The sequence below is a fragment of the Leptonotus elevatus genome, chromosome 7, assembly GCF_054856555.1.
Source record: "Leptonotus elevatus isolate MCC_2025b chromosome 7, RoL_Lele_1.0, whole genome shotgun sequence".
In the NCBI taxonomy this organism is placed as follows: Eukaryota; Metazoa; Chordata; class Actinopteri; order Syngnathiformes; family Syngnathidae; genus Leptonotus; species Leptonotus elevatus.
In genome coordinates, this window is record NC_141245.1 from 18,086,199 (window position 1) to 18,100,005 (window position 13,807).

At 42.5% G+C, this 13,807-nt stretch overlaps 1 protein-coding gene across 1 annotated transcript in view; it reads left to right on the forward strand.

The window, feature by feature from the left end:
* Window positions 1–13,807, forward strand: part of cux1b (cut-like homeobox 1b) — an 89,505-nt gene that overhangs the window by 42,467 nt on the left and 33,231 nt on the right. The window contains exons 4-8 of the mRNA XM_086080023.1: window positions 2,157–2,235; window positions 6,302–6,439; window positions 10,528–10,651; window positions 13,400–13,476; window positions 13,552–13,618. Of these exons, the coding sequence (XP_085936149.1) occupies window positions 2,157–2,235; window positions 6,302–6,439; window positions 10,528–10,651; window positions 13,400–13,476; window positions 13,552–13,618 (485 nt within the window). The remainder of the gene's footprint in view (window positions 1–2,156; window positions 2,236–6,301; window positions 6,440–10,527; window positions 10,652–13,399; window positions 13,477–13,551; window positions 13,619–13,807) is intronic.

The following is a 13,807-nucleotide window of genomic DNA, read 5'->3' on the forward strand; positions in this document are numbered from 1 at the left end:
GATTTAGGTGAACGGTATAAGATTTTTTTTTTCTAATAGGTTTTCTGGTGAGCTAACAAACACACGCACGCACGCACGCACACACACATACTCACCCACACACACAAAAAAAAAAAAAAAAAAGGTATGTATGTATGTATGTATATATGTATATATGTATGTATATATGTGTATATATATATATATATATATATTTAAAAAAAAAAAAAAAAAAAAAAAAAAAAAAGAGCAATGATGATGACATTTCCGAATGAACAATACTGAGCTCTAAAAGAAAAAAAAAAAAAAAAAAAAAAAAAAAAAAACACATGCCTGTTTAGTCTGAGTGCGTGAGGCACAGTAGTCAGCTGTAGCGCTGCCCAGTACAGTAGCAACATCTGAATGTCTTTATTTGGCATCTGTTTCCCTCCATTTCTACTTGACTTCAGATGTGTTGCCGGCACTACTTGTCCTGCTTTTCTCATCGAAGCGTGACAGTGAGTTTAGCGCCGTTTCACCATTGACAAGCGTATTAAGCGTCTCCTGTATGATATCAGAATTAATCCCTTATGGATCCATTCTAATGCGGTCCATTTCGATTAATATCTGGGATGGTATGCACGCCGTGTCCTCCCGTGTTAATGGCTGCGTCGGTAATGGATCCGCGCTGTATTGCCGCTAAGAGCTGACTGAATAATCTGCCCCTGCTGTGGCTGGAAAGACTGAGCCAGCTGTTTAATGATGTCAGCGTGCTGGAGGGGATACGACCACACTTGCACTCGCTCGTTCGCTCGCTCAGGACCGACAGATAGACACAAATACACGGCAAACGGAACGCGTCCGTCACCGCCTGAACAGCTGAGTTGACCGCACGGGAAGGAAACACAACTGTGGTTACACGCAACAGACCTACACGCAGTCAGAGTGGACGACTGTATCTGAAGCCACCATGCGATACAGGTCTGTTTTGTTTGCCAAGGTGTCATTAGGGGCTGTAAACTAGTGATGGGAAAATGAAGCTTCATGAAGCACTTGTAATATTTTTTGACTCCTCTCGATGCCACTCTTGGTTGAAAGATGCAGTGGAAATGTAATCAATTTCCTTTGCACTAGCCTTTATATTTAAACCAAGAGCACCATCTAGGGGAGTATATAGTAAATATCACAAGTGCTTCATGAAGCTTCGTTTTCCCATCACTACTTGTAAACCTGACCTAAAAGGCTACAAAAACGTATAAAACATGGCATTGACCACACAGTGCATCCCACCAATGATGAGGTACCTCACCGCTATCCACAAACAAGACCTATTTTTATTATGAATGCCGTTTTGTGTTCAACTTCATTTTGTGTAGTCAAGGCTTGAAATTGCGACCAAAATAGCCACACATGCGACGTTTTCCCCCAGTGTGTGTAAGAATGTGCCCATTTGGGCGGGTGCTTTGTGGGGTGGGCCAATTACCGGTTCCCCGTTTTACCTTAGTTTTAAAAAGTCACGTTTTCAATAACCGCTAAGCTCTTCTTAGCTTAGCTTCTTAGCTCGTCTTTTTTTTGTGTTTTTTTTTTTTTTGGAGGGGACGTCTACACAGGGCGCAATATAATTGGCTGCTTGCAGATTTGAATAAATGTGCCACGTCTGAAGTTAATTGCGTCCAATTAATTTTTGTGTAAAATCGTTCGGTGCTGGTACTTGAAAATGGCATCAAAGGTTTTTTTACTTTCTAAAGACAAGGGGCCAGCGCGAGTTTTAACACGTTTTGAGTGACCAAGAACTATGAAGGAGATGGAAAGTGAATATTCGCAGAGCCACTTTTACCACCATATCTAATACAAGAGTTGGCGGCAGTCGAAACTCCGTCTCTTTCGTGCCGGATGGCCGAGCCAGCCGCTCTCATCACGAAGCTCCCGTCACGGGGGTGGAAAAACGCTGGAGTCGTGTTCCTGTCCCTTCGTCCACCGCATTCCCCCAACCAGTTTGACGAGTGCCCAACGAATATTAACGGGCAAAAATTTGGTCCCTCTCTCCTTTTTCACCCCTGACCGGTTTTCATGCCTGTTTTTTTACTCTGGAAGTTCATGGGTCAATGGCTAGCCTTTAGCACATATTCATCTTGCATCACACACACATCTGAGGTGTTGTGACCTGCTAACCCTCCATTTCTCTTTCTCCAATACAGATCGACGCCCTGAGCAAGAGGAGTAAAGAAGCAGAGGCCGCCTTCTTAAACGTGTACAAGAAAATAATCGATGTCCCAGGTAAGACGCCTCCTCGTGCTGTATCTTGAGTCGGTCTAGACGCGTCAGCAGGCTCCGAAAATGTCGTCAGGAGGACCCTTTCATGCATGCAGGCAGCACCAACAGATGAGGAGGGGGAAAAAGCATGACACCATCCCTCTGGTGCTCCTCGGCGACGCATTCAGGCGTGCTGCGGCGCCCTAATATGTCCACATGAGATCTGTTCTCCACTGGTGTTGCCTTTAAGAAGCTCAAAAAAAAAAGTTGTTCTCATGTGCTTGCTGCTGCAACGTATATGCAGTCAGCGCATCGAGGTCGAAGAGGGACATGAAGCACAGTCACACCGCTGGTGGCAGTTCTTCACCTACACGGGGGCCCTGAAGGGGGCCACGTATGTCGGAACAAGAGGCGCGGAGTTCATCCATAGCGTAAGGAGGTCATCATATTCCCACACGGTTAGACCTACAGTAATATCTTTGGATTGTACTGCTCCCAATAAGTCAGCGGCGGCACTGACGGGGGGCTATTCTTAACTTGCTGCGAGACAATGATGTAATGCCTGATGCACACACACACACACACACACACGCACGCACGCACGCACGCACGCACGCACGCACGCACGCACGCACGCACGCACGCACGCACGCACGCACGCACGCACGCACGCACGCACGCACACACACACGCACACACAGCAGCAGCCTGACTAATGCAGCGGTCTTGAAAGTGGAAACTGTGTGTTTTGTTCTGTCTTCTATCAGCTTGAAGGCCTGGTTAGTCTGGCCAGTGTGCTCTGCTGTAGATTAAAGGTGTCTGGCGAGAGCGTTTAGCACCAGTGGCCCACAAGTCAAACTGCTTTTAACTGGCTGTACAGTAGATTTGAAGGAGGGTGGGGGGAGGAGGAGGGGTGATGGTGTATGTGAAGGACAAAGGTTTGATAAGACAGAGAAAGTTGCATTTCAAGGGCGCCAACTTGGAGGCAGATAGGAGGAGTCTCCATTCAGGGCGCCTCGTTATGTTTCTCAATGTTTGTTTGTACCGTGTGCGCGCGCGGCCGACGTGAACGCACGCATGCGTGCGCGGCGCTCGGCCCGGCATGTCGTGTCACCTTGGCAGCACGGAATCAGCATGAAATTCTCCAATCGTTCTCTGCTGATCTCTCATTAGCATAGTTAAGATATCTAACTGTGTCAGACATGAGGCGCGCACACACGCACACACAGCCCTTACCCCCAGCTGTAAGCTGTCAGTTCCTCTTATCTGCACCACACACACACACACACATGCGCGCACACACACACACACACACACACACACACACACTCACACAAAGTGCTCTTTTCGCTGGCATGCTGATGAGCGTCGCCCGCGTCTCTTGGCTGCCTGTCACCAGTCTGCCACCCATGAGCACCAATCAGATGTGATTGGCCTGACTGACAGGGCTCTCTTCATCACACTGACAGTTAACCCTGCTGTCTATTCAGACATGTTGGGAAGATGCCTCCAGAAAGTGTTCTTTCTTCCTCCTCCTTTTTTTTTTGTTTTGTTTTGTTTTTTTTGCAATACCTATTCTACGCCTTACATGTTGTTTCCTGGCGTGTGTGTGTGCTGTGTCAAGCCCATTTTGAGAAAATTGTTTTTTTTGATCAAGTCAACTTAGTTGTTCATGGACATCATTAGCCACTTGATTGCGACATGATATCGACGGTCCCAGTTGATATTGATTATATATTTATATAATCCAAAATGTTGCGAGTTTCATTCTAATATATTCAGACTATATGACTTGGCCATGTGCATCCATGTGCAAATTTTGGTGACAATCAGACACAGTTTTTCTACATTAAGTGACAATGTTGTTTCAACAGCAGGGATGTAATGATTTCCAAACATCACGATACGATATTATCACGATATGAAGCTCACAATACAATAATTATCACAGTATTGTGGGAAGGTTGGCAATAATAAAAAAAAAAGGTCACAATATTGTAATTTTTTTTTTAGCTCATATGAAAAAATTAATAAAGCACAATATTGTGCTTTTGTACATAACAGCAATGCATATAAACCACCTACAATCTCTAATAACACTTAATATTGAGGCACTTGCTCGCTAATGCACGCACACATCGAGTTCCTCCACTTATAGCATATTTCCACTGGAGCCCAGCACCGCACTGCTCTGCTTGCTGGCGGGTCAGCTCAGCCCAACCCACGCACGCACTGCGTTTCCACCTCCAATGTGCATCTGGGACACTGGGCGGAAGTAACGCATAACCGGCTGCGACACAATAGCCGAGCGCGGGAAACAACACATAACCAAAACACGGAAGCCATGAAAGACGACGCTGCTCTGTATCGGTTGTTCTTTCTGTTTTTCTGTGGCGCTTCTTCAGAGCTTGCAACGCAAGGACAATGTTTTATGGTCAGAAAGCCCTGGAGGCTATGCACGCTGATAGCAGTGGTAGCGAAGAAGAAGACGAATACTTGTCATAAAGGACACGTCTGATAATTTATTTTATTATTATTTTTTTTTTTTATGGAATTATTTCACATTTAAATAATGAGGATAAACTGCAATGTGCACCACAATAGAAGAAGGTACACAATCGCTGACAAAAACAATGTTGGCAAATTTGATATATAGCCTACTATCGTCACTTAAAACATAGCCTAATGACGGTTGACCCCGCAAGTGGTCAAAAATAGACACTGCCGCCGGTCCACTGTCAGTCCCTTTATTGAGCAAACAGTAAGAAAACAACACGTAACAAGCACATTAATTCCCGAGCTGCCGATGGCCACGACTCACCCAGCTAGCTACCTCAACATTCTCATTACCTGACGCCCACGGCAGTCGCCACTCACCAGGACAGGCCTGAGATTAATTGGTAAATATTGTCCAGTATTTCACGTTTTAACAGCGCTTCGCTTGTTTGAAGAGAGTCCTGTAGAGTTGATAAAGGTTTCATGATGGCTGAGTTTGACCTGGATTAGCAGATTAATTAAATTTCAATTGAACTGCGTTTATTTTGAAAATGTTAATTACATTTTTGTATTATACTTATTATAATCCCTCAAGGAGAAATTGAATTTATACTCTGCTGTTCGTTTTTTGATGAACACCACACAGAGAAGCAAACCGCAGGCATGCGAAGCAATTTGTGCAAATGGTGACCGCGCCCCTCAGATGAGGTTGGATTAATTATTTAAGGTTGGATTAATTCACTTGACATTATTTCTTATGGGTAAAAATGCTTTAAAATCTGAAGAGCATGCCAGAATTTAGCAGGATACAAAGTGTCCCAAAAGCCACTATACACTTCTTATTTTCTGTTTCATTTCAGGTATCATTCAAAAAGACGCGAGCCCATCAGTGTTTGACATCTTAGGCTTTGCAGTTTTTTTCCGGCGTATCATTCCCTTGCTAATTGACAGCGAAGCAGTGTTGCAAAAAATACCACCTGGAAAGAAGTTTTTCTGTCCATGACTGCAGTTCAGCATCAGTTTGAGAAGCTTGATGGTCGTCTGTCTCTCCAAATGATGACTTAAATGTCTGTAGGAACTTTTGTAGCATCCTTGGGCTCAGTATGGCCTCAAAATAAAGTAGTTTTAAAAAATCCCAAAAATTAAAAGTATATTTACTATTTAACAACAAACTAAATTTAGCTTCCACCGACCTATTCAAAATAAATATATTTTTTACATTTTGATGATGTTAAAAATGTCTGACTAAGATGAAACAAAATGTTTTTTCCCTTGATATGCGTGTCAGGTTAAACTACTAGCGTCGGACATTTACAGCAGCAGTTACTTGTTAGCCCACTATTATAACGGCAGCATTTGCGATATTATTTTGTCCTTGACGGCACTAGCCACGTTCTCCGGAGGGAGATCAGAGGTCACGGTCGTCGGCGGCAAAATAATGTTCCCGCAGCCGTTAGAGATTCATCACCTTGCTCAAGGACAACTCAGCAGGGGCAAACGTTTGCTCTCACGGGGCCTGCTGAATGCGGTTATTGCGTTGTTGTAATCTGCTTTGCGCCGGGTGTTAAACGTTGCGCATGTGTTCCTGTGCCAGATCCCGTACCTGTGCTGGAGCTGGCTCAGCAGCTGCAGCTGAAGCTCCAGAGGATGCACGACATTGAGACGGAGAACACCAAACTTCGAGAGACACTGGAGGACTACAACAAAGAGTTTGCAGAGGTCAAAAACCAAGGTTAGAGGAAAATAGAGATGTTTTCACGTAGATAATTCTCCCTTGATGTTGTCCCAACTGTTGTTTTTTGGCCTGCAGGCAACCATTAACTGACAATATCAAGCAGGCGGTTGAGTAGTAGTAGCACATCCTCACGTTTCTGTTATTTTTTGCGTATGCACTTATTGGGTTAGCTGTGTTGCTACGCTAGCATAACGTCTAAGATGTAGAGCGTCAAAAGGGATTTTTTTTTTTGTCAAACAAACATTCACAAATGAATACTCCCTTGGTGAGCACATACTGACTAAACAACTGTTTTTTTTTTATGTCATCCTTGCGCCTCACTCTCCAGGCATGAATCGATTTGCAATTAGGCTGTTACACTAATGTAATGTACTACAATATAATTTGAATAGTATTAAACCACTAGATCGTTATTTAATTTTTACTTTTCCCTTTCATTCATTTTATTGTGTTTTCTATTTATTCAGGACATTTAATACCACTTTTTTTTCATACCGATGCCAGTACAAGTGTGCGACGCTTAAAACGGCATACAATTAATGTCAGTTTTCTGTTCTTTTAAATTCTCATTTTTTAGAGAGGTGCCGTCACAAGTACCGATACCTTGAAATAAGGCTGGGTATCGGCCCAATACCGATACCAGGTATCGGTACTCACATATACATATAATTAAGGAAAAATACTATCGCAGTATTTATATCATTATTGGGATATGCACTGTACCTGTAGTTAAATAATACATTAAAAAACATGAGAATTTTCTTTCTTATTATTATAAGTTATTTGACACATTGTAATGTTTTTAAACTTTTTCCCCCTCTAGTCTACAGATGACCTAACCCATCTTTACTTATGTTGCGGGTCAAATTGACCCATTTGCAAAATCTAGAAAGAAAGAAAAAAAACTTTGGTTCTACTTTGGCTCCTGGGCTTTTTTAAATAGTAAAAAACTTTGCATTGCATTATGTGATATTTTTTGTGTCCCCGTACAACTTGATCACTTCTGATGCAATCCCAATATTGCAGCCTATATTAGTGTTCAGTTCTGATATTGATCGAATACGATTTCGGCAGGAATTATATGTTTTTATCTATTTTTTCGTATGAAATGTAAGAAGACTTGATCAAGTGAAATTATTGAAACAAAGAACAATAGTGATCAACAATAGGCATAAGTAAATATGACCCATTCATTCCAAACATTTGGGTGACATCAGTTCAACCCCCAAAAATGAGAATGTACTGCACTTGAATTGTGGGCTCTGCATGCTAGATCCAGACAGTGCTGGATAAAAGAGCAGGAGCGCAGTTTGGAATGGACTGCTCTTATATGAGTGCTAATATTGGAGATTCTGTTGCACACTCCTGCTTTTGACGGGTAAACTGACGCACTCTGCAAGCATTAGAGAGAGGGAGAGAGGGAGAGGGGAGGGAGAACAATATTTCCTTTCACAACACATGAAAATGATGAAAAGCAAAAGGATCACCAGGGAGCCTGTTAATCAGATTTTAAAATAAATAATCTATCCTGACATCACAAGCAACTTGAGAGCCGTGTGCCACTTTGAATTACGGCTTTATAAATCTTGTGTGATTTGGAAATGGTTGCAATTATAATTAAAAATGGATGGCCCGACAAGTCTATGCAATGAAAATGTGAATTGAATCAAGTGTTGTCTTTCCTTTTGCATTCGCACTTTCAACTCCCTAACATTAACGTCCGTTTGTTGGCGATATTTTTACAGTGGAGAGAAACCCGCATGGCGGACGTTTTTAATCCACATTTGGAAATATTTGAATAGCTCGTGCATTATTAAAAGCACAAAATGTACAAAGTTTTACTCTTCCAATTAGGTTTTCAGGGGGAAAGAACATGTGGCACATTTTCATGAATAAAAAACGACAGGCTACCTCAGGGTAGAGAAAGATGGAAAAAGTGACAAAGGCGAAGATGAGCGAGAAGGAGTTGTAAAAGTGGTTTAATTTCAAGTCCAGGGTAGGGGGGGGGAGACGAGCGGGAGGAGGAGGAGGAGGCATGGAGGAAACAGGGAATGTTTTGGAATCTCCCTTTTCTCAGCGAGGGTTAATTGGAGCAGCTCGATAGCGGCAGGGTTCCATTCTGCCATTGATTTTCCCGTTCCCTCATCCTTTATCCCTCCTTCCTGCCTCAATAGATGGGGGATATTTAAACCCCAAAACGCGCTGTGGAACTCCCACTCCTGTTAAACACACACACACATGCTGCGCTCCACATGCACGCACACACACATACAAATAGTGCAGGGGCCATTGATCCTTGCTACCTAAATGTTTAAAGTTCAGTTAAGCAGTTAAGGGGTAAGAGGGCTCTGAGGGGACTCTCCTCTATTGATTATGTGTCAGTGTAGTGAGACCGGAGTTTAAATCACACGCGGGGCGCGCACAAACACACACACACGCTTGCTAAGAGCCCTCAGTCAAAGGCTGCAATGCTCTTTATCACTGTCTCGGGCATTTATATCTTTCTCTGAGAAATCCACACACATACACAAGAGGCCTATTTATTACTCCAGTTATGTGTTAGATTTATTTCCGGGCCGCCCCGCGCAGAGCTCAGCCGTCAGCGGGTTATGGGGTTTCAGCACTAATGCAGTCCTAATGAATACAGCGTATCTGCTCTCGGAGAACACGAGCGTATCCTCCGTCCGCTTTGGATGGAAAGGCCAGGCAGGAGCATCCGGAGCGCGTGCAGCAGGCCCTCCCGTCTCTTGTCGACTGGGGAGAGTTGGCACGAACACGCACATGCTGTAACATGCGCACTGCCACACACTGGAAGTGTGAAGCCAATGAATAAGATGACAGAAGTCGATTTTTTCTTCTGTCTTCTTGTTCTTTGTGTTTATATTTTAAAAAACAAACTTGTGTAAGCTTTCTTTTAAACTATATGTAGTGGATTGTCCACCATATCCGCTACACTTGTGGCTACTTACTAATTTGACTTCTTGTAAAAAAACAACAACAACAACAACAACGGAATTCTCTTTTGATTGGAATGATGGTTGACATTTAATTCTTAATTCGCAAAGTCACAACTATCAAAGTCACAACATAAACGCTAAGAATACAAGACAGCACCCGTCGAAAACGGTTTGCTTTCCCAATCAGTAACACTAGTGGAACCCCAATTAAGTACTACGTGGCCACCTCAGGTAAACAAACAAAAACACATTGCCCCCTAGTGTTTGAAAAACAAATCAAACATGGGGCTCCTACACTATATATTAAACTTTACACCGATCAGGATCAGTTGATATTTTCCATTCTATGCAAAATTGGTGATTGGCTGTAGTGTCTTAATTTGCCCAATCGATAAATGATGTCATTGATTGGTGCCGCAAAGTAAGATGTTGTATTTTTAAATCAATGTGTATAATCGTTTTTTAAAGAATATTTTGGGTTACATTTTTTTCCAATGCATTTCAATTGCCGTCAATTATACCTGGGTATGTCACTATATGTTGGCCAGGCTAGTCCCTATCACCCTGACTATAGATTAAATATGTATGTTGTTTAAATAGATATATTGCTTCATCTTCTAATGAAATCAGTGTATATATATATATATATATATATAAAATGTCTTTATTGTCATTGCACATGCTCAAGTACAGAATGACGAAAATGACTTCAACACTCGCAACAACCCGTCCAAGAAACATGAACAGGACAATGGCCAACAGAGGAAGACAGAACGAGACGCCTGGCGGGTCGATACAGTCAGCGCCGCTGAGTTTCTTAGATGAAAAATAAAGGAAAATATAAATAAGGGGGGAGGGAGGGGACACTTAATAACTTTACATGCTTTGTGGAAACATATCATTTCATAAATAAACAAAATAACAAATGGTAGATTCACTTACAACTTGCTGTTCTTTGCTTAAACAATAACCTTTCACATATAATATACAATAATGACTGTGAAAATCACATCTGTTCTTTGTGTGGTTTTTCATGCCCCTATTTTCCATGTTGCCTCTGTTTTCACATCCTCTGTGTTTATTGCCTCTGTTTGCATCAGTGTTGATGTGTGCGTTTCCCGCCTGCAGAGGTGACCATCAAGGCCTTGAAGGAAAAGATCCGCGAGTATGAGCAGTCGCTGAAGAACCAAGCTGAGAACCTGGCACAAGAAACGCAGCTCCAGTTACACAACGACTATGCAGAGAAAGAGAGGTGTGTGTGTGTGTGTGTGTGTGTGTGTGTGTGTGTGTGTGTGTGTGTGTGTGTGTGTGTGTGTGTGTGCGTGTGCGTGTGCGTGTGCGCGTGCGCGTGCGCGTGCGCGTGTGTGTGTCCTTTGTCATTCAAATCCATTAATGATCATGTACTTGTAATATTTGTATTAGATGTAACGATGCAGCTCTTTTTCCTTTTTAACTAAAATCCCCCGGCATTCAGTCTTCATCAGTTTAATCAACCCATTTGTATTGCATTCCTCATTGCCTCGGCTTTTTTAGATGAATGGCGGATTGGAAAGTAAAACAATGGCTGATTTCTCCCATGGCTGTGCCACTTTACCTTGATTGGAATCAGCCACCTCAGACTGCTCTTTTCTGTTTTCACCACCAAGTATTCCAACCATCCTGTCTGGATTTAATGTTACACATGGGTCCTTTTATTGGCTGCGGGATTGGAATGAAACCCGAGAAATAACTTGATTTGATATGCCTAAGATTAGCGTTCATAATTAATTGTAATGGGCCACTTCCTCGTTGAATAAAAACCCATTTGGATGTCCTTTTTTTTTTTTTTCATAGTGATTTTTGTCTGAAACACAGGGCACTTGTGCTTGCTGTAATGAATGATAAAAAACACATTGCCGCCAGATATTTTAGCAATGTGAAATGTTATCTTGTTATGCCACATTAAGTCAAATTTGTCAAAGGCATGTTAAATGTGCTTATCCTGGTTAGTGTTTGTACTCTTTCAGAGTTAAAAAGGAGGTTCTTGGTGTTCTTAGAAACAGTATGAAAAGTCTGTGGCATCTTGTGCCTCTAATTTGACATAAAAGAAACCACTGTAACCGAGTGGAGAAAAAAAAATGCTGTTTGAACAACAAACATGGCTTATTTTTCTTTTTTTTCAATCTTAAACTCCCCCTTTAAGGCATAATGTGCTGATACTATATGAAGTTGTGATGACGAATTTGGGGAGAACATGCTAAATCCATGCAGGACAGCCGGAGCTGAGATTTAAGTTCAGAACTTCAGCGCTGTGAGGCAAACTACTGTGCTGGCTTACCTTAAGTCAAAATCTCCTCAAAAGATTTGAATATGATTTAACAGTTTTAAAATAGTGGGGAAAATATACAGGTAAATCTTCCTCAATCGGTCAGTATCACTCAATCAGTCATCATGAAAATGTTTCAGAATAAGGAAACTCTGAGGCCAAACATTTTTATATTTACCAATATAATGATAAGTCTCTCATAATGCCTTTATGTCATTTTACAATACAATTTGTGTAATAGGTGGTTAAATGACAATAAATTGTTTTTTTTCACATGGCTTTATCATCCACAATAAGTTATTTGATAAAGCGTGTCATTTTTATTACATATAATCATAATTATTATGAACTCATTCACTCCCAGCCATTTTCACTGAAGCAATCCCCTTTGCTCCCGGCTGTTTTACTGGATTTGGACAGATTTTGCAAGGCCCAAAGTATATTGTGTTCTATTGCTATAAAAACATGAGACTTACCAAAAGAAAGATTAGAGTCTCTTATTTCATCAGGAAAAAAAATTCTATCTGTTTCCGTTTAGCATTAGAATATAGCTAAGTTTCATCATTATTCACAAATCTATTAAGAAATGTGAGTAATGAGCTATTTTTTCTCAACATGGCCCCTTGTCTTTTGCTCTGCTGCCACCTGCTGGCCTTTTGTGTAATAACTACCATTTCTTCAACCGTTCTTTGCAGTTGAGAGGCTACATCAAAGCTCTAGCATTAAAAAAACAACAACAAATCATGTAAAAATACGTCTTTGGGATACTTGAAACATTTAAAATAGAACGTATTTATACGTTTTTTGGGAGCAAATGAGTTGATTTATTAAAAAAATGAATAAAGTGACTTAATACACTGAATATCAAGAAAATCACACATTTTATTAGGTGAATGGGGAAACCTCAATCGTATCAACGTGACAAGAGATTCCAAAAATGGCGGTCTGTCAAAATGTTCCCCTCGCTCGACTCACAACAAACCGCATTACAGCAATCCGCTTTTTTATCGTGTGCTCATTGCCCGATTTAAGACATAAAGACGAAGATGAGTTGTCCCGTTTGCATTTCCTGTACGTCAGTGTTTTATAGCCCCCTTCCTGTCTGACTGAGGGCCCACTTCCTGCCTGTGAGAGAGAGAGAGGGGGGGGGGGGGGGGCAGTAAATGGATGGCACCTCTGATACGTGACTTCTTCAAGGAGCGAGCGAAGGAGAGAGATGAAAGGACGAAATTGAGGGCAGGAAAAAAAACGGAGATGACAGGAGAGACGGCTCGGCGGTGAAGGAGGGGGGGGGGCATCAAAGAGTGCCATAAAGACGCTCTTTGTGCTGGATTATTGATGTTTTTACACGCGGTGGCAATTTCTCAGCAGAGACTAACTTTTTATATGCTAAGAATGAATCTATTTTATCCGTGTGGTTTTTGTAGGCCCGCGCCTCCCCGCCCGCTTCCTCGACACTCCTCGCCCCCGCCCCTGGGCGCTGAGTGCCCCAGTGGCTAGACATTCCTGCCTAATAGGGCTGCTTAATGAGGAGTGGGTTGCGTTGGAGGGATTTTTAGTCGGGGGGGGGGGGGGGGGGCACTTGAGAAATGTTGGGAAAATGGAGAATAGCTGCAGTGGCCGCAAAATGTGAACCCCAGAATTTATTGACGCTTTATGCTCTCTTTGTAACGTGACTTTTGTCGGCCTCGGTAGGAAACTCCAGGAGAGCCAAGACTCCATGTCGTCACGGTTGGAAGAGGCCGAGCACAAGGCCCAGTCCCTCCAGACAGGTAATCCACCCTGAAGGAACTCGGAAATGTGGCGCAGCTTTGTGTTTGTAACAACGCTTGTCAATGTTCTTGCAGCTCTTGAAACAACTCAGGCCGAGCTCTTTGATTTGAAGACAAAATACGACGAGGAATCCTCAGCAAAGTACGTGTCGCCTCCACCTTCCTCCCTCCTCCTCCGTAGTCTGTTCCTGACATAATCATCCTGTTTAGTGCACCTCTTTGCCTGGAAACTCCCTCTGCTCTCGGCACAGCTGGATTACCTCCCACAAGGCTCAGCCAGCCTTCAAAATCCCGGCATTACCCCCTGCACCGTAAATACTGACAGGGACTG